The 26299-nt window shown below is 42.2% G+C and overlaps 2 protein-coding genes across 2 annotated transcripts; one reads left to right on the forward strand and one right to left on the reverse strand.

Annotated features, from left to right (window-relative positions):
- Positions 1 to 1470: 1470 nt before the first annotated feature.
- On the forward strand, positions 1471 to 7022 carry LOC311147082 (tubulin beta-2A chain-like). The gene is made up of 4 exons (XM_084183707.1): positions 1471 to 2430; positions 2916 to 3024; positions 4716 to 4826; positions 5559 to 7022. The coding sequence occupies exons 1-4, from the start codon at positions 2374 to 2376 to the stop codon at positions 6650 to 6652; spliced, it is 1371 nt and encodes a 456-aa protein (XP_084039833.1). The 5' UTR covers positions 1471 to 2373; the 3' UTR covers positions 6653 to 7022.
- A 6255-nt stretch (positions 7023 to 13277) lies between these two features.
- Positions 13278 to 22185, reverse strand: LOC311147149 (desmoglein-2-like protein). Its single transcript, XM_084183782.1, has 14 exons — positions 21976 to 22185; positions 20899 to 21024; positions 19842 to 19997; positions 19600 to 19741; positions 19147 to 19310; positions 18860 to 18994; positions 18473 to 18658; positions 17721 to 18034; positions 17428 to 17570; positions 17024 to 17245; positions 16542 to 16775; positions 16052 to 16179; positions 15548 to 15883; positions 13278 to 15413 (listed from the first exon to the last, which is right to left on the reverse strand). Exons 1-14 carry the CDS (start codon positions 22021 to 22023, stop codon positions 14340 to 14342), a joined length of 3408 nt encoding a protein of 1135 aa, XP_084039908.1. The 5' UTR covers positions 22024 to 22185; the 3' UTR covers positions 13278 to 14339.
- Between the last annotated feature and the right edge of the window lie 4114 nt (positions 22186 to 26299).

The following is a 26299-nucleotide window of genomic DNA, read 5'->3' on the forward strand; positions in this document are numbered from 1 at the left end:
AGTTCACTAGTTAGGCTAGATTGTGCTGAGATCTCTGCTTTGTTAGGTCACTGTTTACAAATATAACATCACTTATTGTGCTGTAGAGCTTTTTTTTCCAAATCTCATTGATTGATGTCTTGTCCTTTCAAATGCCATGGAGTCCACAGTCTTTTACAGTGTGTTTATTAATATATATTTAAACAGGAAAATACAATGGCTTTAGAAGTTACCAAAGTATTGTGTATCATGCAATAGCAGCCACTATGATCCCTCTACTGTACACTAATCATACAGTAGTCATCACAACACACCCTGTCATGTAGTTCTATGGATGTAAAAATAACTATGTAAATACTAAAAGTGTAACAACATACTTTCCGTTAATTCTCTGGTTATTTCCTGGTAAATAAGCACACTGTTCAAGAATATCTACTTTTTCCTGTGGTCTTCATTCCTAATACTATATACACCCTGGTCAGAAGACTCAAGTATGGTGCAGAAAGGACTTCAGTACACCCCTATATGGGTCTCTTAGCTTCTTTATTATCTAATAGACTTCACGCCTCAAACCACAATGTCTCCTGTACTCCTGCCAAGTCAGATTAGTACATTTGGCTAGCTGTGATGTGAGGACGGTATTGATATTAACACATGATAGTCTATTCACACTGGAACAACAGAGGTCAATCGTACAAATGATAGAGTATATTGTCTGCAGCTGTAGCAATACTTCTCACCCCCCATTTCTTGAACTGCAACCGTACCATCTCATTGGTTAGCTGTAATATGTGAATTATGATACCCAAAGGAACAAATGGTGCACCCTCAAATGAAAATGACATTTTTCATTTACATTTTGGTCATTTAGCAGACACTCGTCTTAAAATGTCACAATACAACACATTACAACCTTACATGACAGTCTCAGATTTCATATGTAATAGCAACATCAGCACCAGTGATGGTGTATGGTTAGAGTCATAAGTATAATGATTAATTCTATTTCTATGGGTAGAGAGGGGTGATGGCTTGGAGAGTGGCTATAGTAAAACAATACAAGTAGATCTAATACACCATGGTAAAGAAGATGCATTTAGAGATAGAAAAGCGGACAGATGTTATGTAAACTGACAATGATTCTCTGTGGATTGATAGGTTGTGCCATTATACAGTGGTTTGGAAATGGTTTTCAACTGATCGAATGACTCCACTCATCCTAAATTGTCCCCACTGCAGCCAAACATCTCTGTTGCTGAAATGAGTTTGTTGGTGCAAGATTTGGATGAATGAATGTAAAAACACAGAAACAAAAGTTTAATTTTCCCTTTTTGGTTTTAACTTGAATAATGCACTTGTATATAAGCCATATGTGTCGTTGTAATAAACTTCACTATTTATTGATCAATGATGCATTCTGAGTCTTGGTTGAGTTAATTGGTCTTCAGACTATTTTCAAGCCACCTTTTGATATTGAATTTTCAGGTTCTTGTTTTATATTTTTTCCCACTTGAAGTCCTCTCTAACCCAAGATAATGACATGGGCATAATGTGTGTCAATGTTGTATGTAGTGGATCAGTTTTCAATATTCACTTTCTTATTGAATTTTTGAATGCATGTTGGTTTACTGCTGTGCTGGAAAGTCATCCCCTAAATATGATTCGTAATTAGTTGTATTGATTAGAATTTCGCTACACCTGCAATAACATCTGCAAAAAATATGTATGTAGCCAATCAAATTTGATTTGATCTTTAAATGTTAAGACCATACTACTAAACCAAAATAACTGACTAATGCTGCCAAGAGATTTCTCTGCTTGGAATACTCTGATTTTCACCACTTCCTGTTGAATGATGTCATACAATAACGCAATACACTGCAAACATGATCCCAGGTGAAGGCTACTCCCCTCTCTACTAAACAAGTGATTAATAAGAACGCCTGAAGCAGATGCTGGACTGCAAGCTACAGTAGATGGGCAATGCCTAGGTTGTATTGAAAAGGGGCATATTTATCGACAATCAAGCTGTATTTCCTTAACTTGGAAACTAACAACTAGGCCTATGTACCACGTATTAGATTAAAAGTGCTTTGCAACAACCCGCATTTGGCCCGGGAAAGGGTGATGTCATTGAGAATGATGCAGCAGGATCCTCAACCCGTCCACTGCATCAAACCGGTGCCCGCTGATAGGCTGGTGCGCGAGATTGGGATGCAGCGCAGGTGTGACGTCACCCTATCAGCATCAACATGATGAGTCCTTTGGTTTACCGATCGCCATAAGAATGTAACAACTGCCGAGAGGCGAGAAATACAGTACCAACCAGGTTGAGGGCACGGTTGTTAGTTGAGACAAAACGCTGCTATCTGCGTGCACCCATAAGGAATCATCATGAGGGAGATTGTTCATATCCAGGCCGGGCAATGTGGAAACCAGATTGGTGCCAAGGTAGGTGGTATGTTTATATTTGTCTGGACGCAGAGGTTATTATAGAGCACTAACTTTTTTTTGTTAGATGTTTCCAATTTTGAGACCTGCATGCTTTTGTCCCATTTTTAACTATACGCGCAACATGACTTGCACTACATTTTCCAAGAGATCAAAATCACCCATCCAGTATTTTGGGATAATATTTTTGGACTAATGTGTCGTGGAAATTAGTATTTAATTTATTTAGAACTATAAGATGCCATTAGGTTGATATGGGTGTTGTCCTCTTGGACTTGGGCTAGCAGCCAAAGGGTCTGCAGTGATGTCGCGCACCTGCGGGGCTGGCGCATCATGCTGTCACCAAAGGAGCTGCGCCATTGCGATAGACTACGCACAACGACCGTCCAGTACTTTTCCATGTCTTGATCAGGTTATAGCCAGATCTCTTAGGTCAAACCATGAAGCATCACGTTTGCAAGACCTAATCTCTGTCCCATTCTCAGTTCTGGGAGGTGATAAGTGACGAACATGGCATCGACCCCACCGGCAGTTACCAAGGTGACAGTGACCTGCAGCTGGAGAGGATAAACGTATACTACAATGAAGCATCAGGTAAATACATAAGAATTTACTATCTAGATTGGGTCATTAAGTAATCTCTGCATGCATCTAAATAACAGGTCCACATTTTTTAAATAAACCATAAGCACTGTAGTATACACTGACTGTACAAAACATTAGGAGCTCCTGCTCTTTCCATGACTGACCAGGTGAAAGCTATGATCCCTTATTGATGTCACTTGTTATATCCATTTCAAATCAGTGTAGATGAAGGGGAGGAGACAGGTTAAAGAATGATTTTAAAGTCTTGAGACAATTGAGACATTGATTGTGTATGTGTGCCATTTAGAGGGTGAATGGGCAAGAAAAAATATTTAAGTGACTGAATATTTAAGTGCGTTTTGATATGGTAGTATGTGCCAGGTGCACCGGTTTGAGTGTGTCAAGAACTGCAACGCTGCTGGGTTTTCACGCTCAACAGTTTCCCGTGTGTATTAAGAATGGTCCACCACCCAAAAGATGTCCAGCCAACTTGACAACTATCGGAAGCATTGGAGTCAACATGGTCCAGCATCCCTGTGGAACGCTTTCGACACCTTGTAGAGTCCATGCCCCAACGAATTGGGGCTATTCTGAGGGCAAAAGAGGGTGCAACTCAATATTAGGAAGGTGTTCCTAATGTTTTGTACACTGTGTACTTTGGCTTTCCCCAAAATAAACTCAGAATGAAAACGATATTCCCTGGTGATGAAAACTGCAGACCTAATTTGACTTGTAAACTCATGCTCTGTAGGCCTAATTTAAATTGAGTATGTGACATTGTGACCATAATATCTGTCTGGGTGCAGTGTGCCCTGTGGCAGGGCAGGGAAATGAGGACAGCAGCAGGGACCTGTCAATCTCTCCCTGCCTTCCTCTCTCTCCCCCCCTGTATCTCATCTTTCTCTGCATCAGCGCTCTCTCTCTCTCTCTCTCTCTCTCTCTCTCTCTCTCTCTCATATCTGCAGTGAGTGCAGTCTCTGTAAAACCGACCAAACCCTAATGCTTGCCTGCTGTCTGTGCGCTGGTCTGATTTGCTCTATCATAGCATCTTGATATGACGATAAGATAGAAAATGTGTCATGTCTACTGGGAGATGCCATCTTGGTCTGAATGAATTCAGCTTAGCGTTTTTCTCACCACCTTCCTTGGACTGGAGCTAGCAGTTTTTCTGTGCTGCAAGCTGCTGCGGTCTGCAAGGGAGGCTGAGTGAGTGTGAGAGAGAGAAACAGACCGAGAGAGAAACAGAGAGAGAGAAACAGAGAAAGAAGCAGAGAGAGAGAGAGAAACAGAGAGAGAGAGAGAGAGAGAGAGAGAGAGAGAGAGAGAGAGAGAGAGAGAGAGAGAGAGAGAGAGAGAGAGAGAGAGAAACGAGAGAGAGAAAGAAACAGAGAGAAAGAAACAGAGCGAGAGAGAAAATCAGAGGCAGTCTGTGCTATGCTCTATTTAATAAGCTGTGCGGGAGAGCATGGTCAGGGGATGACTAGTATTTGCCCTCTAAAAAAGGCAAACAGTTTGTCTAAACACACATTCTCCCCTATTTCCATATCCTCATATCCCAATGGGCACCAAGATATTTCCACAAAGCTTTTTGGATTAATTTTCTCAGAATCAATGTTTACTGTATAAGTTGTGCCTTCACCATGCTACCTCACCCATCCTCCCTCACTAAACCTGATGTCCCTGGCTCTCCTCCCCCACAGGTAACAAGTTTGTCCCCCGGGCCATCCTGGTGGATCTGGAGCCAGGCACCATGGACTCTGTCCGCTCCGGGCCCTTCGGCCAGCTCTTCAGACCAGACAACTTTGTCTTTGGTGAGTAGTGGTTATCATCTAACCGGGTTCCAGGTTGTTTTGTGCTACCTTGCCCAGCCTGGTCCCAGATCTGTCTGTTCTGTCTTGCCCAATGGGTCATCATCATGTCCTGTCAGCACTTGCATCCTCAACCCACAGCATGTCATGTCTGTGTCAGCATTCACTGTCATGTCCTCTGAAGCAAAGCTTAGTTTAAACTTTGACATATATGTACAGTGTGTTCAATGTGCAACAGCTCAGCAATGTGCCAGTAAGGTGATGTATGGTCGGTGAGCGGTTGTGTCAGGCACAGACAGCTAGCATGGTGACTCAGCAGAAAGCAGTCCCCAGGGCATAGTCTGCTACTGTTGCAGTGCTCATCAGGATGGGGATATAGCGCTAAATAAAATCCACCCTATTCTACTGCATAAAGTATAGTAAGCCTACATTCACATCATATTGTATAAGCAGACTTTGAGGACAAATGCAAACTTCTACACTATAATATTTCAGAGCATGATAACGGCAGACTAGTGATCATGCTCAATTAAGCTGTTTTTTATCCACTGTAATTATCCATTCTTAACTCAATGGAATTGTCTCTTTTAATGGAAACTGACAAATGATATACCCAATGCATTTGATTGTTAGCTTGTTAACTAACTTTTCATTCTACTTGATGTGTATTGCTAGATGTGTATTAGCACACAAAGATGCTATGTCTCTAACCCAGGTTCATCATGGGTCTTTCAGGTCAGAGCGGAGCTGGTAACAACTGGGCTAAAGGCCACTACACAGAGGGCGCTGAGCTGGTCGACTCTGTCCTGGACGTAGTCAGGAAGGAGTCTGAGAACTGTGACTGCCTCCAAGGCTTCCAGCTCACCCACTCCCTGGGAGGGGGCACTGGCTCTGGCATGGGCACCCTGCTCATCAGCAAGATCCGCGAGGAGTACCCCGACCGCATCATGAACACCTTCAGCGTCATGCCCTCACCCAAGGTGTCAGACACGGTGGTGGAGCCCTACAACGCCACCCTCTCAGTGCACCAGCTGGTGGAGAACACAGATGAGACTTTCAGCATCGACAACGAGGCTCTCTACGACATCTGCTTCCGTACCCTCAAACTCACCACGCCCACCTACGGAGACCTCAACCACCTGGTGTCGGCCACCATGAGTGGGGTCACCACCTGCCTGCGCTTCCCCGGTCAGCTTAACGCTGACCTCCGCAAACTGGCCGTCAACATGGTGCCCTTCCCCCGCCTGCATTTCTTCATGCCCGGCTTCGCCCCTCTGACCAGCAGGGGGAGCCAGCAGTACCGTGCCCTCTCCGTGCCCGAGCTCACCCAGCAGATGTTTGACGCCAAGAACATGATGGCCGCCTGCGACCCTCGCCACGGCCGCTACCTCACCGTGGCTGCCATCTTCAGAGGGCGCATGTCCATGAAGGAGGTGGACGAGCAGATGCTGAGTGTGCAGAACAAGAACAGCAGCTACTTTGTAGAATGGATCCCCAACAACGTGAAGACGGCTGTCTGCGACATCCCGCCCCGCGGCCTCAAGATGTCTGCCACCTTCATTGGCAACAGCACGGCCATCCAGGAGTTGTTCAGGAGGATCTCTGAGCAGTTCACCGCCATGTTCCGCCGTAAGGCCTTCCTTCACTGGTACACCGGAGAGGGTATGGACGAGATGGAGTTTACAGAGGCTGAGAGCAACATGAACGACCTGGTGTCTGAGTACCAGCAGTACCAGGACGCCACTGCTGACGAGATTGGCGAGTACGAGGAAGACGAGCTGGAGGATGAGGAGCAGGATGTTCAGCAGCACCATGATGTCCGCCATTGAGGGATGCTGGGTAGAAGCAGCACAGCTGTCTGTATGTTATATCCACCAGTCATTTTAAATGATCAATAGGTATGGAAGGATAGAGGCGCAGATGAGTTATTGTCACGTCAAGATATATTATAGCTGTTTAGCCTAAAAACTACTACTTCTACTGCGTTTCATTGTGGTTTGAATATGTCTTGAAGACCATAAGTGATATTAGAAACATAACAATTATGTGAGTATTTTAAATGACGTCATTGGTTTTCCAATTCATGCTGTATCAATGTCAATAAAACAACAACAACACAGTATTGTCAAAACCGAGTTTTGTAACATTTACCTCAGAATACATTATTTGTCGCAAAATAAAAGGGTGCTGTCCTATGAATATCAGTGTCTGTAGGCTTCTCTTCATGGCAGTGCTAATCGTATTCAGCAGGTGAGATACAATGAACACTCCAAACTTAGGGAGCAGTGGCGATTGTAGCATGTAAATCTTGGTGGGGCAAACCCCCCAAAAATTGGTTGGGATGCATGCCAGCAAATCCACAACACAACACTAAACAATTCATTAATTGCACTACAACGGTGACAAACAATGCCCACAAACAGTTAGGGCCTACATAAAGCTGTGCCAACAGCAGAGTCCCAACAGCAGTCCCAACACCTTACCACTGTACACCTGGCTATCAGCGGAGCCTTGTATGGCAGCGAAACAGTTCATTCAGCCTAATTTACTGCCTTTAAAAAAAACATAGCTGATATGGCTGACTTGCTTAAACAAATGTGGTTTCTACTGACAATTGAGATGTACAATCTATGGCATAAGGGAATGATGAGCGGATAAGAGGCGATCCGAGCTAGGACGGATGTAGTCAATATAACTATTTGTTCAGCACTTTTGAAATGTACAGCGACAGAATCCAGAACATGGGCCGTTCTTACAGTGTTATCCATGTACACAAAGTCAGAAACGTAGGATAAATAAAGGGGGCATATAAGCAGACAATGAAAGCGCTTACAATATTTGATGATTACATTTCTCTAAAACAGGTTATAGGCTACATGTGCACCACCAAGTCAGAACAGTAGGTGAAATTATGAGGGGAAAATAGACCAAATTATTAGGGTGAGGCACATGGGCTACTAACAGCTACACAACATACACTTAGTATTACTTTCTGAGCTACAGTATACATATCTCCCTGGCATATTACATCATTTATGCAGCAGCATACAATACATTTTTGGACTCACCTTGTTGTGTTGTGCTCACTTGAACAGGAAAGTTGCGCGGCGGTCCTTCATGGGCAAATTTTGTCTTCAAAGTCTGGCATTCAACTGGGAACTCAGAAAAAAACAAGGTCGAATCACGATGACGTCAGTGTTCTTCAGGTCGTAGCTCTAGAAAGAGGCACGAATTCCCGATTTACAATTCCGAGTTGGATGACCGTTCTAAATGTATTTTCCCAGTCGGAGGTCGTTTTTTCCTGAGTTCCCAGATGTCTTGAACTCACTGAAGTCAGATTTCCCAGTTCTGAGTTAACAGTTGTTTTGAGCGCAGCAGAAATCATGCCGGATTGACAGCATGGCCAATGTTGAAAGTTTAACATTTTACGATTGGAAAAGAGAACCTTAAACCGAGAATTGGGACCACACACCCACTCCACTGAATAACAGGCAAATGATTGCTTTGCAATGCTTGCAGTTAGCCACTGATTCCTTCCAAACCACTCATTGTTGACTTTGTGATTTCCAACTTGTTGTGTAATGTTTATGTCCAATGGCCGATGAGCACCGATACGTTGTATCTATAATTTCTCTTCATTATTTCTCATCATATGGCAAGGATTAAAAAGGATTTGCCAGTAGAGCGTCGATTTGATTCATGATGATGACTGCTAGCTAAGATTTTGAAAGTATGACATTGACATGATCAGTCCAATCAAAGCTACTGTATATAACGTCATTTTATGTCATTTTATCTGTGGCCAATGACATTGAGCCTTCTTGGATGGGCACTAGATAACATGCCCCACCACCACAGAAAGCACTGAGCTAGGCTGAAACACCTGCATTTTGGAGCTGCCTTACTCAAGAAAGCAAAAAAGAGACCATGTTTGTAGGCGGCTTTATTAACTCTATTATGTATTGATTTGACATTGTTTGCAAACTGATATGTGACACGTATTAATGCCAAAATAACATGCAAAACAGGCAACCACCCAAAAAATAATGTTTTTGTTTGGTTTGTTTTTTCTTGCTAAAAATGTTGGGCTCACAACAGGTATGTGACACGTATTAATGACGGGTCACCACTATTAGGGAGTAGGTGTAACCAAAACACAATAACTCAGTTTTCCATGCTGTAATGAAGATACTGGATGAAAGAGATGCTTTCTGGTTTTAAAATGCAAGGTAAGACTTGAATGTTATTATCCTACCCCTAGAAGCTTACTACTTTTATAGTCTTGTGAGTGTCCTGAGTCATCCTGACTGGGTGTCTGCCTGGGACAGGAAACACTTCCTCAAAGATTCAGAGAAAAATGGAACATCTGTTTATTCCTCTTCATCATGTTTTGATCTGGGAGCTAGTAAATCAGATTAAGGGCTGGCCAGACTTGGCAGCTGTTAGAATATAGGGTTTAATGTGTGGAGAAGTAGGGCACTCTCTTTGTTTTTTTAATATATAAAAAAATATATCCACTCCATATACAAACTTATACGAACAACTTACAGACGCACACAAACAATGACTACATCATTAGGGCGCTCTCTTTCAATGGCTCAATATTTTGGCTAATAATTAGGAAAATCAAAGTGCCAAACTTTGAACATATAAGCCTAATCAGATCTTCACATATTGGTTCAGCACAATATCACACACCTTTATTCTACTTGCTCAATTTGCTTGATACCATTTACAACAAGGTCCTTGGTAAAATATGAATTGCAAGGCTAGAAAGGCTCACTGCCAAGAGTTTCTACTTAGTTAGTGGTACAGTAAATAAGGGTTACATTTTTCATTGCGCTAAGGTCCATAAATATTTTGAAGACTGACGTAGTTCTATTTTGACAGAAGACGTCTAAAAAAGCTAACCAGGCAGAATGTTGTTAGTGTTCAAGTTGCCAAGATTTTAAAATGATGAGGTGACGCTCTGGTCAAATACATCATACATTGAATGAACGTGTGGTTACCCAGGAGGACCTAGCAGAAACATATGAATTAGAAACCAATAGGATCACTCAAAACCACCGGTTAGGCCAGAGTGAGGTTATGGCTGTATTCTCCTCCTTCCTTCCTTGGGTGTAGCCTGATCGATTTGTCTGGTATCTTGTATTATTTCTAGTGAATGTACCTTTCAAAAAGAGAGAAGCGTACAGAGAGAGAGAGAGCCATGTTGCTTCAGATTGGTATTTGGATTAGATTACGGCGAGATTGATTGACTGGCCTTGTTGCCTGAGAACGAGGTCCCGTGTAGCTCAGTTGGTAGAGCATGGCGTTTGGAACGCCAGGGTTGTGGGTTCGTTTCCCACGGGGGGGGGGGGGGCAGTATGAAAATGTATGCACTCACTAACTGTAAGTCGCTCTGGATAAGAGCGTCTGCTAAATGACTAAAATGTAATTAGAATTAGAATTGAGCTGGGGTGTGGACATGAAGCTAGGATTAGGATCATGGCTAGAGTCAGGGTTGAGCCTTTGTGTTGACATTAATTTAGGTTTATGGCTAGGGTTACGGTTGAGCCAGGGTGTGAACATGAAGTTAGGTTTATGGATAGGGTTAGGGTTAAACCGGAGTGTGGACATGAAGCTAGGTTTATGGTCACTTTCTTACTAACATTAATCTGTTCCAGGTACAGCAGAACTGACATTGTGTTATATGCAGATGTGTCCCCCGAGTAACTAATGTGTCTTAGATTACTCTGACTATAGCTGCCACAACCCTAGTGATGAGTATGCACATTACTACCTTTTACCTCCCTGAGCACTTTACTTACGGTTCTTAACTTCCAGTCCCCTGACGTGTTATTCCTCAGTCTCCTGTCTTTTACATCAGACCATATCTACTGTATATGTAACCTGTCTGTTATTAGCTGAAGAGAAAATCAGAGGTTAGGTTACCTGTCACATTATGTGAGGTCTCCTGCCTATTTAGTGTCACCAATGTTAATCTAAAACACTGTACTGCATTGATTATTCATATGATTGTTCAGGGGCATCATGCACCCCAAAAATCTGAGGGGGTACAAAGTATGTGAGGATGGCTAGAGGCGGTCCGGAGGTTGTCCAGAAGTTTACTCACAATGATATTAAGCGTTTTATATGCCAATTGTGACACCTAGTGGGCTGTTACTGCAATTGCGTATGTGCTCTGTTTTGTAGCCAAACGAGTAACACTCCAAGGAAGAGGATATTCCTTGAGATAAGCCAAATTATTCTTGTGTATTTTTCGCAACATTTCCATCGAGGTATTTCGTTACATGTTCTCAGTGTCTTATGAGACACAATGATGGAAACCACTCAAAATCAAATCGAAGTTCATGTTCGTGTGTACAAATTTGTAGACGTTATCGTAGGTGCAGCGAAACGCTTGTGTTTCAACTGTATTGTCTTCCGCACCTGTGCGTCGTCTCCTTCACCTGAAGCAATTCTGTGAAAAATTATTGGCATTGTTCTTTTTGTTAAGGGAGTGTAAATTATTTATAATAAGTGTTACCCTTCCTTCAGCAATATATAAGCAATATATATTATAACTAAACCCTCCCCTATACCCGAAATAATAATTAAAACATAAAGTGAATAGCAGAGAACATGCCTACCATTTACCCTCACTTCTATGACAGACCAGAAACTTAGATAGGCCTATGCAGTTTTAGAAAGTGTTCCTTGCCCTGTAAGTATTTGCAGGAATGTTGATAGCTCACAGGGCTGCGGGCCAGAAAGTTGTGGGTTCTCAGACCACCATGACCAAGAGTAGCGGTGGAAATATCTTCTTTATAATAAAAGCATTGCATGAATCTATCATTGTATTTGCGGGTCTGAGTAAAAATAGCTCTTTATCAAACTTTCATGCAATTCTACGCCCTTTTACATGACTAGAGACCTTAGCAGAATATTTAATACCACACAAACTATCGAAATTACAGGCTAAGAATGGACAGAGAGACAGGGCTATGCATTCATCTTATCTTTCTCCAATGCCAAATCAGTGTGTCTTGTTTGCAAAGAAACTGTTTGCAAATAATTACATCTGAGACGTAATTATGCATGGTACTTTCGAAAGTTAGGCATACCTTTCCACCCCAGACAGACTAGGCCTACCGATACAGAAAAACTGCTAGCTACTCTTATTCTGTGGTTTAACCCAATGAGAGAAGGTTTCAAGTGTTTCCTTAAAAGCTGTCTGGGTTTAAACATCTTCTATTTTACAGAAAGGGAATAGCTCAATCAGTTGATAGCGACAGAATTAGATTACTTTCCAGGCAAAATAAATGTTTTGTCTCCTCGGCTATAGAAGGTTGTAGCTCAGCCAATGATTATCATATAATCTTAACAAAGATATCCCCATATGCATTCAGAGTCACGTCTTTCCCGGGTATTTAACAGTTTGTTGCTAGCATAAAGCATCGTGGACCAAAGTGCTGTTATAGATCACATTACATAATCAGATCTATTTTATTTTCTTCAAAATCTTTGGCTAACAATGGGTAGGCCAGGACTATACTTTTTGCCATGGCATGATACCCATACTCTCTCATACCCCCTCAATTCCTGGTTTTATTTCACAGACATAAACAGCATAATCAGCAACTAATTCTAAAACACTGAGAAATATAGAAATGTCATCAACTGCAAATTACATGACCCTCCCCTGGACTAGATTTAAACAACACTAAACCCTCCACCTGACTGAAATTGAAAAACAATGACACTCCCCTATTTTCCTCCAGGACCCCATTCTGTAAATTTCGAATCATCCCTAAAGTAACCTGGCAACATTACATGCATTGTTCCTTTGTTGCCCATTGCTTACAGCAACAGATTAGAATGCTCTTTTCCCCCTTCTCATTATATTGTTCTGTATTGTGAGTCCAGCACCATGTCATGCACTCCAGGTCCATGCACAGTAGCAAGTCAGTCACACCAAATATTTGAACTTGTTTCAAACATCCTTATCGAATCAAATACTACTATAGGCCTAACATTCTTCTGGTACTTCATCTGTGATAATATTGTTCCTTTCAGACTTCAGTGGGCTGACTGAAACAACTCTGAAAGATGAAAAGATACTCCAATTGCATTCTGGGAGTGGGCGTGTAGGAGGTGAGTCAGTGTTTCACTGAAAACTGGTAAACACCTGTAGTCCTCTCTTGTAGAGTCCTCTTTTGTTTTTGTGGTGGAGCAGTGACAACATCTGAGATTAAATACAGTATGTAAACATGCCAAGGTGTAAAACAGGATTTTCCACTCTCTATCCCCAGAAGAACCACTTACAGTACTGGGGTAGATAAGTTATTTTTCCAGTCACACTAAATTATAACATATTGGTCAATATTTACGTAAATACCACTTTCACACCTCAGGAGGGAGATTCTAAGGTAGAAATGAAATTAAACCATAATGCATGACTAACAGAGCATGTATGTTATCACTCAAGTTTTATTGTTACTCTCAAAATGCAAACATTTTATCAAACTTTTTGATACACAATGAAAGACACACGGCAGGCAAATTCCATATCTTATATTTACACAAATTAATTTTTTAGAGGTGTATTAGATGTGAAAGAATTGGCAAAAACATCAGTAGCATTAAAAGCAACATCAGTGTCATACTTTAATGCATATCAGTGCATAATAAGCCAACCTCATGGTAAATATCCTACATAATCTCTAATTTTATATAGCATGATCAGATGTAAAAAATATATGCAACAATTAAAAAATGTCTGTAAATAATATTAACTTGGCATCACTAACTTGAACACACTTTTTATCATGGGATAAGTTAATGCATATGAGACCCAACAGCAAAAACATGACACTATTTGGCTTAAAATGTAAACTATTTACAATTGAAAAATAGGGGCTGTTTGTGGGGTCCCACACTTCTCTGGCGCAATAATTGTGTATGTACCTTTTGTACAACTATAACATGGGAAACATTGGCCTACTCAGCTATGAATTTGATCAAGAATGGACCATCTCAGAAAGAAAAGCTAGATCAAAGATACAGAAAGATTTTCTCACCTGAACAATTAATACATCACCCACCACAGTCACAGATTTATAAATGTATCATATCAAGGATTAAATACCAGCTGGTAATCGTAATAAAGGCCATGGCGCCAGTAAAAACTAAAAGCATTATAAAACAGTAGTGTTAACAAACAATCGGTAGACTAATTCATGAATAATTTCATTTCAGACCAGCAGACAGCACCAATCCCTCTGTCTCTCCCTTGATTGTTGTTTCATTGACTAAAAAGAAAACATCTCTTTTAAACCCACAGTGACTTGGCTGCACTGTATGTTATCAAGCAGATGTGAGGTTGATTTTCTAAGCTATAGTACTGGTCTCAACATATTTCTCAGTGACAGAGGTTTTCTTCTCTTGTACCACGGCAGTGTGGCTGCTGCTACGTGGTGCAGCCGTGGGCATGGGTGTGGTGCTGATTGTGATAGCAGCTGCAGAGGCCTGGTTTTACCCCATCGAGCCACACAGAGAGCTGGAGGTCAAGGAGGAAGCACCACTCTGACCTCTCACCTCTACACTATGACCACTGACCTTTAACCCCTGGACCGAGGAAGAGGTGGAGGACGACCCCTGGCCTCTCTGCAGGGTGACCTGGGGTGCCCATAAGCCTACACCGCCCCCTACTGCCGAGGCTGGTCCAGACCCGCTCTCAACAACCAGCACTTTCCTAGAACCCTGCAAGAAACTTCCCCCTGGCGAGAGATTGCCTCCTCCGATCATGGTCTGCCCTGCCCCCTGTAGAATCTGGCCTCCCTGCGTAATGGTTTTGCTCGTCTCTGTAATAACGTGACCTCCCCCAGTAATAGTTTGGCCGGCTCCCTGTAAGAACTGGCCTCCGCCCATAAAGAACTGGCCTCCCCCACCACCACCCACCCCCACCTGCCTCTCTACTAGCAGCATACCCTGAGGACCATGGAGCCCTCCTACTTGCACCATCCCCTGACTGGTCCCTACCCCCACCTGGCCTACCGCCTGCTGGGCATGGACATAACCACTTCCCCCTCTCTGCTCCACCAGCAACAACTGGGGCTGAGGCTCCATCATGTACATGGTGGGGGCAGCGGCATAGTACATGGTGGGCTGCTGGGTGAGGAGGGTCTGGCTGGGGATCACCACGTTCTCCTGGATGTGAACCCTGGGGATGGTGGCCGATCCCTGGGCCCGAGTAATCAGGCTCTCCTGTAGGGGGATGGAGGAGGTGGAGGTGGTGACTGAGGTGTTCAGGGTATTGACATTGAGAGCAGTATTTCTGCTGACGTCTGTGTGAGTGGATATGATAGGACTAGGACTAGGGGGTGAGACAGACACATTGACAGTCTCCGCCTCCATAGCTATCGACCCCTGGCAGATCTGGGCCAGGGTCTTGAACTTGGGCTCCAGGTCGTTGAGGAAGTCCAGGTCGTCATCGGCCCCCATGAGGCTGCAGCAGCCCACAGACCCTACCGGTGACCCCTGACCTTCATAGTCGTAAATCAGCAGGGCATCTCGCTGTTGGTCGTTCTGCGCCGCATGATTGGCCTTCTGCAAAGGTCATATGATAGGGACAGATATATTAAGACAATGACACATTGAATCAAAATGGCTACAATAACACTTCCCCTCAAGTCCTATGTCAAAGGAGTAATCCAAGAAGTTGGATGATCTAAGATACTCACTGCAGAGTAGTACTCATCTAGGACTTCCTCAGAGAGCGCGATGCCGTCGTAAGCACCAGCTCGGTATCTGGAGAACAATGAGTGTTCATGATGTTCTGTCCTGGTTTCTCCGCCCATGCCGTAGTCCACCTCTAATCTGCCATTGGGCTTGTGGATGCCATGGTACTGGTGGTGCGCTCCTGTGAACATTGAGGACGAGGGGAAGCCGTCCCCTGAGATGACTCCTGCTTCTCCTCTTCCTACCGCCCCTACTCCTCCTATGAATCCCGTATTTCCCCCGGACTTGACTACATTCACAGTTCCCATCTCTACAGGAACGTTCAGGAGAGGAACTTCCTGTGAGTGGGAATGCGTGGGTCAATCAGAGGAGGGAATTTCAGAGCAATTCAAACTTCAACTTGAGCAATAACAGAACATAACATGTATTTCCAAAGATCATTCTTATTCACTACCTCTAGAATATTTTGATGTCATCCATTGGCAGTGCCATTATGTATAAAATACCTTGTCTTCTCCTTGTCCTTCAGTGTGATATGCAATCAGGTGTTCTTTAGTGTCAAACGGGATGGCCTTAAAGTCTCCAATGGCCGCCGCTCCTCCACATAGACAGAACAGCAGCAGGAGAGGCACCACTGTAAACCCACATTCCACATTTCAACTCATGGGCACAAGACAAAAGCACAAGACATGTTGCTAGGCGAGAGGCCTGGATGCCTTCCCACTGGGCACAGACGTCAATTCAACGTCTATTCCATGTTGGTTCCACGTCAAACAATGTTGATTCAACTAGTGTGTGTCCTGTGGGTTGTCAGAAAGACCTGTTGTGGACATGACCCATCAATTACTTGTCTTGGCCATCTTACTAATCACTCAAAGCATGCTGAAACAGGTCTAGTTAGTGAGCATTACGAAGCAGTCTCTCCTTCCTAGATTCTTATCAAGTAGTCAGTCTGAGGAAGCCAATGAGTATGAAGATAACAGAGGGCCTACTCACGCAGCAACAGCAGGAGGCCCAGGAGGAGCAGTAGGACGGCAGGCGCTCCTAACGTGACGTCCTTGCCCGTCAACCGGTCGAAACAGACCTTATTGACCTCATCACAGGTGCACACAATCACGTTCAGAATCTGGACATCAGCACAGCCCTTCCCCTGCTGGTCATGGATCTCCACAGCAACCTTGTGGTGACCTGGCCACAGGTGGGCATGGTCTCGTAAAATGGTAGTGGTGGCTAAAAGGAACATGAAAGAGAGAAAATAAAAATAAATTGTACAAATCGTAAAATCAAATCTATCAATCAATTCCATGCAAACATACAACAAGATATAATTTAAGTTCAGATTAAGACCGCACTTTCTAAAGCAATTTCTATCAGGCTCAACAAAATAACTCCAAAACAGCCCCTTGGTGAGAAGCTTGTCATATTGTCTATCTGCTTCCTAAATGCCAAACCTCAAAGTCCTTGACTAGGCCTGTTACCATTGAGGTGCTCCACCATCCACTTCTGTTTGCTGTCCTCCTGAATCACTCTGAACTTGAAAGGAGCTCCGTTGGGGAAGGCATCCCCGTCCACAGCCGTGATGTACACAGCGGTATCCCCCAGACACATGGTTGTAGTCGTAGCTGTCAGCGTGGGACAGTGGTCGTTAAAGTCTTCCACCTGGATGGCTATTGTCCCTGTGGCTGTTTTGGATGGCAGATCTGGACACCAAAAGAAAATACATAATTAGATACAGACTTGACTTATTCTCTTTTAGCTCCTCGTGGCGCAAAGGTCCTAGAGTGCATCTCCAACTACGACTGTTCTAGGCAGATATCTTGACTTCATTCCATATCTTACAGAATGGCATTAGGACCAATTGAATATTACTATGGGTACTTGCCGGTTGTGATGGCTATTATCTTGGCGTAGTATGTTCCATTGACCAGGTATTTGGACTCCCGATCAGGCAGTTTGTTCAGCTTGATCTCTGCTGTCTTTTCATCGATGATCAGCCAGTGGTCTACGTCGTATAATTTGGCATACCTGAGAAAATTATCATGACAATGGCACACGATTAGGATGAACTAAATGATCCTTTAGTATGATGGAGATTAACATAACATCACATAACATCACATCATAACACATAATCTTCACTCCAATAAAACAATATGAAAACATCTGGCACCTCACCTAACATTGGTAGCGATCTGTAACGTGTCGCTGTCGATGGCTGCATAGGTAGTGATAACCTTGTTAATGGTGACCGTGCTGGAGTCCTCAGAGATGGTCACCACTTTAACCGTTGGCTTGAATTTGGGGCCCTCTTTCTGGTTGATCACGTTGATCTTGATGGGGTAAGTCTTACCACCGCCCGTGATACCTCCTCCTATAACCCCTCCTCCTCCTATGGATCCACTCGTAGAGGAGGAGCCAAAGTAGTACTCTGCTTTGTTGGAAACACGTATGGCAAGGTTGAGCACTTTCAGCTCCTCATAGTCCAGTGCCTTTAGATTCAAACAACAGGGGAAAACAGTAGAATCAGTCAAGTGATACAAACAATGTTGGAATAAGGTGAGAAGACGAGTAGTTACAACCCACTGGGCACAGACGTAATTTCAACGTCTAGTTTTGATGTACATTTGGTTGAGCTGTCAACTAACGTGAAATTAACAAAACATTTCACCATGCCATTGGATTTAGGTTAAAAGTTCTGTGAAAAAATAGGAAATTCCCTCACGTTGATGACTTTTTGCAAATCCAATCAGTTTTCCATGTTGATTCAATGTCATCACATTGCATTTCTTTGTTGAAATGACGTGGAAACAACGTTGATTCAACTAGTTTTTGCCCAGTGGGAAGACACTGAGGCTGGAATTCAATCTAAAAGAAAATGTTCTTTGTGATTCCATTCAATTCCAGCCTGAGTCAATCACAGCCCATACCTTGGTTATCATTATAATGCCTTCGTTGGTCTTAGCGTCTGTAGTGATGTTGAAGTAGCCAGCCTCGTTGCCTGTGATGATGGTGAACACAGCCAGCCAGTTCTCAGTGTACATCAGATCCAGATCAGTGGCTTTGATCCTCAGTACTTCCACATTGACTGTGTTCTCCTCCACACTGCCCTCGTACTGCAAACACACATACCCAGGAACATATTGCAGTGAATTCGGGGAGTCCATCAACTGTCAACCCAACACCTTAGCCATTACGCCAAGAGATCTGAACCTCTTGCCGAGGCCGCTAGGTGTTGGGTCGCTACAATATAATAAATAGAATAACCCCATTATGCTGAATAGAAAATAGAAAAGTAGTAGAGATTTTGTTCTTACAGATTCTTTCTCCAGGGTGGGGATGTTGTCGTTGATGTCCAGGATTTTAATCACAACTTCTGCTGTTCCTGAGTTTCCTCCGAATGCTCCGTTCATGTCTGATCCTTTTACAGTCAGGGTGTAGGTGTCTTGAGTCTAGACAACCAGGAAATACAATGGAGCTTACAGTTACTTACAGTTACTCAAATATTGCCAAAATGGCCTCTGAAAGTGTCAACGCATACCGTGCTATGCTCACATAGATGCACAGTGTACTGTATAATAGTATACCAAGGCATCTCTCTCACCTCTCTGTCCAGTGTAGTCTGGCGAACCAGGATCTCTCCAGTCTGGTAGTTGATGGCGAACATCCTATCTGAAGCACTCTTTTCCACTATGCTGTAGTAAATCTGAGAGTGTAGAGTGTTCACTTCATCCGCATCTGTGGCAATCACTTTCATGACAACGGTTTCTGGAATTGACCAAGGGGAAGGTTTACTTGTGCAGTATACCAGTACTATACTGTAGTATTATTACTATTTATTTTACTACTACTACTAGTACTACTAATACTACTAATACTACTACTACTTTGATTACTACTACTACTACTGTATCACTACTGTCACTATTCTACTGATTACACTGGTACTAGCAATACTAGTACAACAGCTGCTACAACTTCAACCATTACCACTACTCTGACTACTAACTCTCATCAAGTTTGATAGAAACATTTACAATAGTTAGAAACTACATGCCTGCAGCACTTGACTCATTAACGGATCCAGATTGGCCAAAAATGAACACCGGTGAGCAGTCATTCTGGTCCTCAACCAAAATATGCAGGTCAATGTCCTTCTCTGCACGGTCTCCATTGTTGTACTTCGCTACTCCAAGTAACTAAAAGAGGCCATGATAGAACAACATATTTTTTATTAATTTCTTACATTTTGTGCACAAGCATTCCACACCTTGGATTACGTTTTAGTGGGAAGCTTACATGGTAGGAAGCGGTCTCCTCTCTGTCCAGAATGCCGTTGATTCTGACAAGGCCTGTATCTGAGATGACGGTGAATAAGTTCAGGGGGTATTGGTCTGCACCGATCCCGGTCAGTGAGTACGTCACACGCGACTTGTACTGCTCATCAGAACGAATCTGGCACAGACACACATTCCAATCAGCCATTACATTTTATATTTTAGTCATTTAGCAGATGCTCTTATCCAGAGCGACTTACAGTTAGTGAGTGCATACATTTTTCATACTGCCCCCCCGTGGGAATCGAACCCACAACCCTGGCGTTGCAAGCGCCATGCTCTACCAACTGAGCTACAGGAGGCCTAAATAGCCATGATAGTAAAACACCATTGTTATTGTAATAGTATTCATATAACAGCCTCATTTGTCCAAAGAAACATGCAGTAACATGAGACGCCTATCGAACACTTCACAGTCTATATTTATACAGATGGATTATGGTCACCAATGAATGACCCTAAATGCAGATACAATGTGTTGTAAGCATCGGTGAATAGCTAGGTTGTACAACACTATAATTTATTTATTTATTTTCAATATAGCTTTCATGTCAAGGTATAGGTATTAAACTATTAACAAGTAATAAAATAAATACAAATAAAGATGTATGTGTTGTGAGCAAGCTGCTCAGAGATACAGCCCAATGTGTGGTCACGCGTATAGTACAGTCATTCTGGCTGAGGAATGGTTCAGGCTAAAAACAAAACATGAAGTCTCTCAACAAATATTGTTGTATGCCTGCTTTTCTAGAACTCAAACATAAAATGTATTTATCAAACTCATCTCATTCTCTGAGCAAGTGTATTAGTATAAAATAATTGAAATAAAAAAATGTTTGCATACAATATAGTTCAGTATTTGTATTATTCATTTTATACAGTATTTTTTGCTCATCTTTATGAAGGGTGCCAATAATTTCAGACCTGACTGTATGTCATGCGCAGACAAAGTCATGGTCTTATGGTTGTCGGAAACATCTGAACCACTCCATGAGTTTGACTACGAGATGAGATCATACCTTTGCGATGTACTCCCTGTTTCTGTAATCTACATTCTCCTTCAACTTCTTAGGAGGAATAATCCATTCTCTCTTCTGTCTTCTCAGCTTCAGCCCACCGCTTTCTGCTGCCACCACCCGTATAAACTACAGAGAAAAACACAACCAATAACATTGACTCATCATTAAATACTAATGTAATAACACTGTAATACCAATGTATCTCTTCTAAATCACTCAACACTGTAGAAGTTGTACAGTATCTTATATTTTCTAGCACAGTAGTTATAGCTAAATGCAATTGAGTGTGCTGTACACAGATCCATGTCATGATTGTTTCCTCAGTGTCTGTTCCACTTTGTACAGATTAATGGATATAGGCCTAAAGTGTGTGGTTTCTTGCCAAGCCAAATTATAATTGCATGTTTAGGCCTATTCATATTGAAAAACTGACATGCATACTTACAATTTACAATTATATAGCCTTAGGCTATTAGGCCAAGTAGTTTTCGTTCACTATCACTACACCTACTAAAGGAAGCTGTATCTATTCAGTTTCTGAGAAGAAAAAAAAAATATTCTGTATGCTGAGCACCAATGAAAATATCTCACAAATTATTTTCACAACATTTAAAGGAGAAAGTTGTAATAGTGATATCACTGTCGATAGTGGGTGTCAGTATATATTTTTTTTAAAATCTGAGCTAGATTTTTTACGAGCAGTTCTTTCACTGACATTGACCAGATGTGGTCTGACTTTCTGTAGGCTATGACTCCCTGAACACCATTACGCAGCTAAACAGTTTTTATTCTAATGTTGTCCATAGTCGTTGTCACTTGCACGCAAACAATGAAAGGGGAATTGCAATTAAATCACGGGATATAGAGTAAACACTCTCTTCATGTAGGCTTAAGGGAAGGCTACAATGCCAAAAAAATAAAATGGTAAATTAATTCGAGATATATGCTGTATTGTCGACATTGACGCTTAAATCTACCTGAGGAGTGCCACACCTCAAAGGAGAGATCTGCTTTAAATGTTAGGGTATATAGTTATCAACACCTGTTACGATATGAAAAGTATTATTCTTTACTTACCGTTAGTATGAACGGCAACAATAAAACAACAGTGGCTACACGGGCCATTGCAATTAGGTACGACGTTCCCCTCTTGAAGTATAACGTTAACGCTTTTAATCCGCGGTTAGTATTTTCTATTGTGCATTGGACTTTGGCCTCTTCGAAGGTGTAGACACAACTTTTCTGAGATGATACTACAGACTGCAAAAGGCGGCGCCTCCACGAGTTTCACCACAGCACATAGGCTGATTACAGAAGCGCCAGTCGAGGCAAAGCTAGAAAGGGAAGATTTGTGCACAGTCCTGACAGGGAAAGCTATTATTATTGTGTTGAAAATGAAATATAAACTATTACAATCTCATGTAAAAAAACACATCACAACATATTGACTAAAATTGCGTTGATTTCTTTAGTAGTCCAACAGCTGCAGATAATGCATTCAGTCATTAATATTCTCTGAAATGTTAGGACACCATCTTGTGTCCAGTGCTTTCTCATTCAGATGTAAAACCTCGATCAGGGATGTGAGATTCCCAAACCTCTGTTTCTGCTAGGAAGGACTGCACTCATAGAACGAGAAAGACACTCCTGATGTTTACATTTCTAACACTCTTTACCCTGGTAATAAGTTGATTAACCTAGTTAAATATTATTGCAGTGTCCCTGTCTGTGTGTGTGTGTGTGAGAGAGAGCGAGAGAGCGAGAGAGACAGACAGGCAGACAGACAGGGACAGACCAAGAGAGACAGAGTACTGACAACAGAAAACAATTCCACTTTTGCATATGTTGCCAAATTACAAGGAACTACTTAATGGTCTTTAGGGAGTAGGAGGTAGGGTGGGAGATTTCAGTGCAGTCTGTCTTCATACAGTAAAAGTCCATCAGGTCCCTTTATTACACATTTTTTGCAGTCAGAGTGCAGTATAACTGCAGTACACTGTAGAATAACTGTAGTTAGAGTGCAGTATAACTGCAATTCAACTACTGTACACTGCAGTTATTCTGCAATTACTGCGTCCAAAATACTAGAGTCGGCTGCAGTTACTGCACTTTTACTGCAGTTTCAAAAATGCAATCTTCTTTTGTAAGGGGTGGGTTGCACAGAGACACGGATGCCAGGGATGTTAGAATCACAACAAAGTGAGAACCTAAGGGGAGGGTGGCAAGGGTGAGGGTGGGTTTGATTATTCAATGTTTTTCCTTAATGTGCCTCTGGTCAGGCCCGGTGCTGGCCATTCTGCCGCCCTAGGCTAGACCAAAAAAATTGCAGCCCTCCTATACCCCCGCAAATCTAGAATAGTCCCAGTAAGCAAAATTACTTTGAAAATACATTTAAAATATGTATTTTCCAGACGTTGAATTTTTTATTTTATGTTCTGATTGAAAGGTGAAAATACTACTTTTCTGGACGTTGAAATCAGGTTAATGTTCGGTTCTGAATGAAAGTTGAAAATACGTATTTTACGGACATTGAAAATACGTATTTTCCGGACGTTGAAGTCAGGTTCATTTTCAGTTCTGAATGAAGGTTGAAAATACGTATTTTACGTACATTGAAAATACGTATTTTCAGGATGTTGAAATCAGGTTCATTTTCGGTTCTGAATGAAAGTAAAAAATATGTCCTTTCTAGATGTCTATTTTTGGACCAAATCAAGGCCAAATGAAGTTGCTCATTGTTTAAACAAATTAGATCTAATTAATATGAGAAATGTTGCTAGTGGTTCTGATTTGGCAGAATTGCTCAATTATTATTTTACGAGTGGTCTTGCTGGTGCGGTCCGGACCGGCCTTGATTTTAAAATATGTATTTTCCAGACGTTGAATTTTTATTTTATGTTCTGATTGAAAGGTGAAAATACTAATTTTCTGGACGTTGAAATCAGGTTAATGTTCGGTTCTGAATGAAAGTTGAAAATACCTATTTTACGGACATTGAAAATACGTATTTTCCGGACGTTGAAGTCAGGTTCATTTTCAGTTCTGAATGAAGGTTGAAAAAACTTATTTTGCTGACATTGAAATGACGTCTTTTAGGGATGTTGAAATCAGGTTCATTTTCGGTTCTGAATGAAAGTTAAAAAGATGTCCTTTCTAGATGTCTATTTTTGGACCAAATCAAGGCCAAATGAAGTTGCTCATTGTTTAAACAAATTAGATCTAATTAATATGAGAAACGTTGCTAGTGGTTCTGATTTGGCAGAATTGATCAATTATTATTTTACGAGTGGTCTTGCTGGTGCGGTCCGGAACGGCCTTGATTTCAACATCCACGGATGTAGATTTTTGGTCCGGTCCAAACTAAATATGAACCAATCATAGACGTCTAGACTCATCTCCGTTCTGGACCGGACCAAAAATCTACATACGTGGATGTTGAAATCAAGGCCGGTCCGGACCGCACCAGCAAGACCACTCGTAAATTAATAATTGATCAATTCTGCCAAATCAGAACCACTAGCAACGTTTCTCATATTAATTAGATCTAATTTGTTTAAACAATGAGCAACTTCACTACCTGAAAAGGCTGCCATCCTGATGATTGACAGCTGTCAATTTGGAAGTTGATGTCTTCATTTTTCGGACACGTGCAGCGGGGTGACGTGCAGCGGGATGTGCACCTGAATACTTTAACCATCTTCACAAGGTGCGGATGCGGGCAGTTTCTCCACGATTGCATTTCATTTAAAAGATTTATAGATTATAGTTTAACTGAGATAAAGGACATCATATAATCCGCTGCCTATGCTTTGATCATTGGGAGGAGGCAGTCAAATGCAGGAACATTTAATGTGAATTAGGACAGCGTGACTGACCTGTCTCTCACTTCTAATGTTTTAAGAATAGGGTAGGCTATCGTTTAACATGAAGTAGGGTACAAAATCTTCATCACTGTTTGTCTTTTGATCACTGTCTGTCAATTCCATTTCATTTCGGCCAACTGAATTGATTTAGCTTTCAGTTAGGCTAGGAAAGCAATCTCGGATAAACTCCCGCATCCGCATCAACATTATAATGATATGGAAAATTAGAATCAATCTGCGTGTGATAGGTGATTTGAAGGAGTCAGGCGCAAGAGGGTAAATCACAGAATACAGAGTTTATTCCGTAGTACAGAGTTACGCTGGATTACGTCAAACAGTCCAGTGCGCAAAACAGGCGCACTGGAACAAAACAGGCACACAGGGAAAATATACCCCGGCAAATACTAAATACGTAGCTCAACCGAGCTACTCTCTCCTCACATTAAACATTCACCCACAAGGACAAGGGGGGCAGAGGGAACACGTATACATGTAATGAGGGGATATGAACCAGGTGTGTGTAATAGACAAGACAAAACAAATGGAATGATGAGATATGGAGCGGCAGTGGTTAGAAGGCCGGTGACGACGAACACCGAAGCCTGCCCGAACAAGGAGAGGAGGCAGCTTCGGAGGAAGTCGTGACACTGCGCTTTGGTCTGTTGATACATAGCCTAGTTGTACTATAAATAATCAATATTTTAACACTAGTTATTGCAAGGAACTGGTTACTAGCCTAAGCCAACACGGGAGCTGTCAGTTGGCTAGCCAGGCACCGAATGTGAACAGTTTCACTTTTGCTAGCATGTCAAAACAACTAAACTGACCAATTTAAGACTTGTGAACACATACTAAGTAAAGGGTTCAAAGTATCTGATTCATTACAAATTTCAATTTCCATGAAAAAGTCATTTATACTCTATGGGCATTTTATGGGAATTTTGCCAACTATGGGTGGCAGCGACATCCGACAGGTTCTTCTGGTCCGCCACACATATGCCACTGGTTGAGAGATATTGTAGTTGTTTTTGGGCAGAATTCTGTGAGGTTTTATGTGTTGGAGGTGAGTCTTGGTCAGTTTCGCTTGGAAAATGCCACCCTCGTCAATCTGCTGCCATAGGCAGCCGCCTAATCCTGTCTAATGGGCAGGCCGGCCCTGTCCCTGCCCCTGGTAGTTCTGTGCTAGTCTGAGGACCAGCACAGATAGAACAATGAGCCAGATATTTTACCGGATGTATAAATGTGAAGCATCCAGTTGGCGTTTCCACTCACTACCAAATATGGTGACGAGAAGCCCAGTGGCCGGCAGTGGGAGAAGATGGAGCGAGATGGATTTTGGCCGACCTTCTGCACATTTTCTCTATGAAACATTTGATCTCCATACATTTTTCTGTTTCCAAAACTAGAATCTGGAACAAACAGAATGGACTGCGTTTTGTAGACTTTACCCCTTGCCAAAGTTTTAAAAAATTGCGTTGTTAAGAAGGAGTGCAAGGGCGTATTGAGTTATTGCACACGCGCACTTCACAAAGTAGGCG

Source organism: Coregonus lavaretus (assembly GCF_964263955.1).
Source record: "Coregonus lavaretus genome assembly, chromosome: 19".
NCBI classification, from domain to species: Eukaryota; Metazoa; Chordata; class Actinopteri; order Salmoniformes; family Salmonidae; genus Coregonus; species Coregonus lavaretus.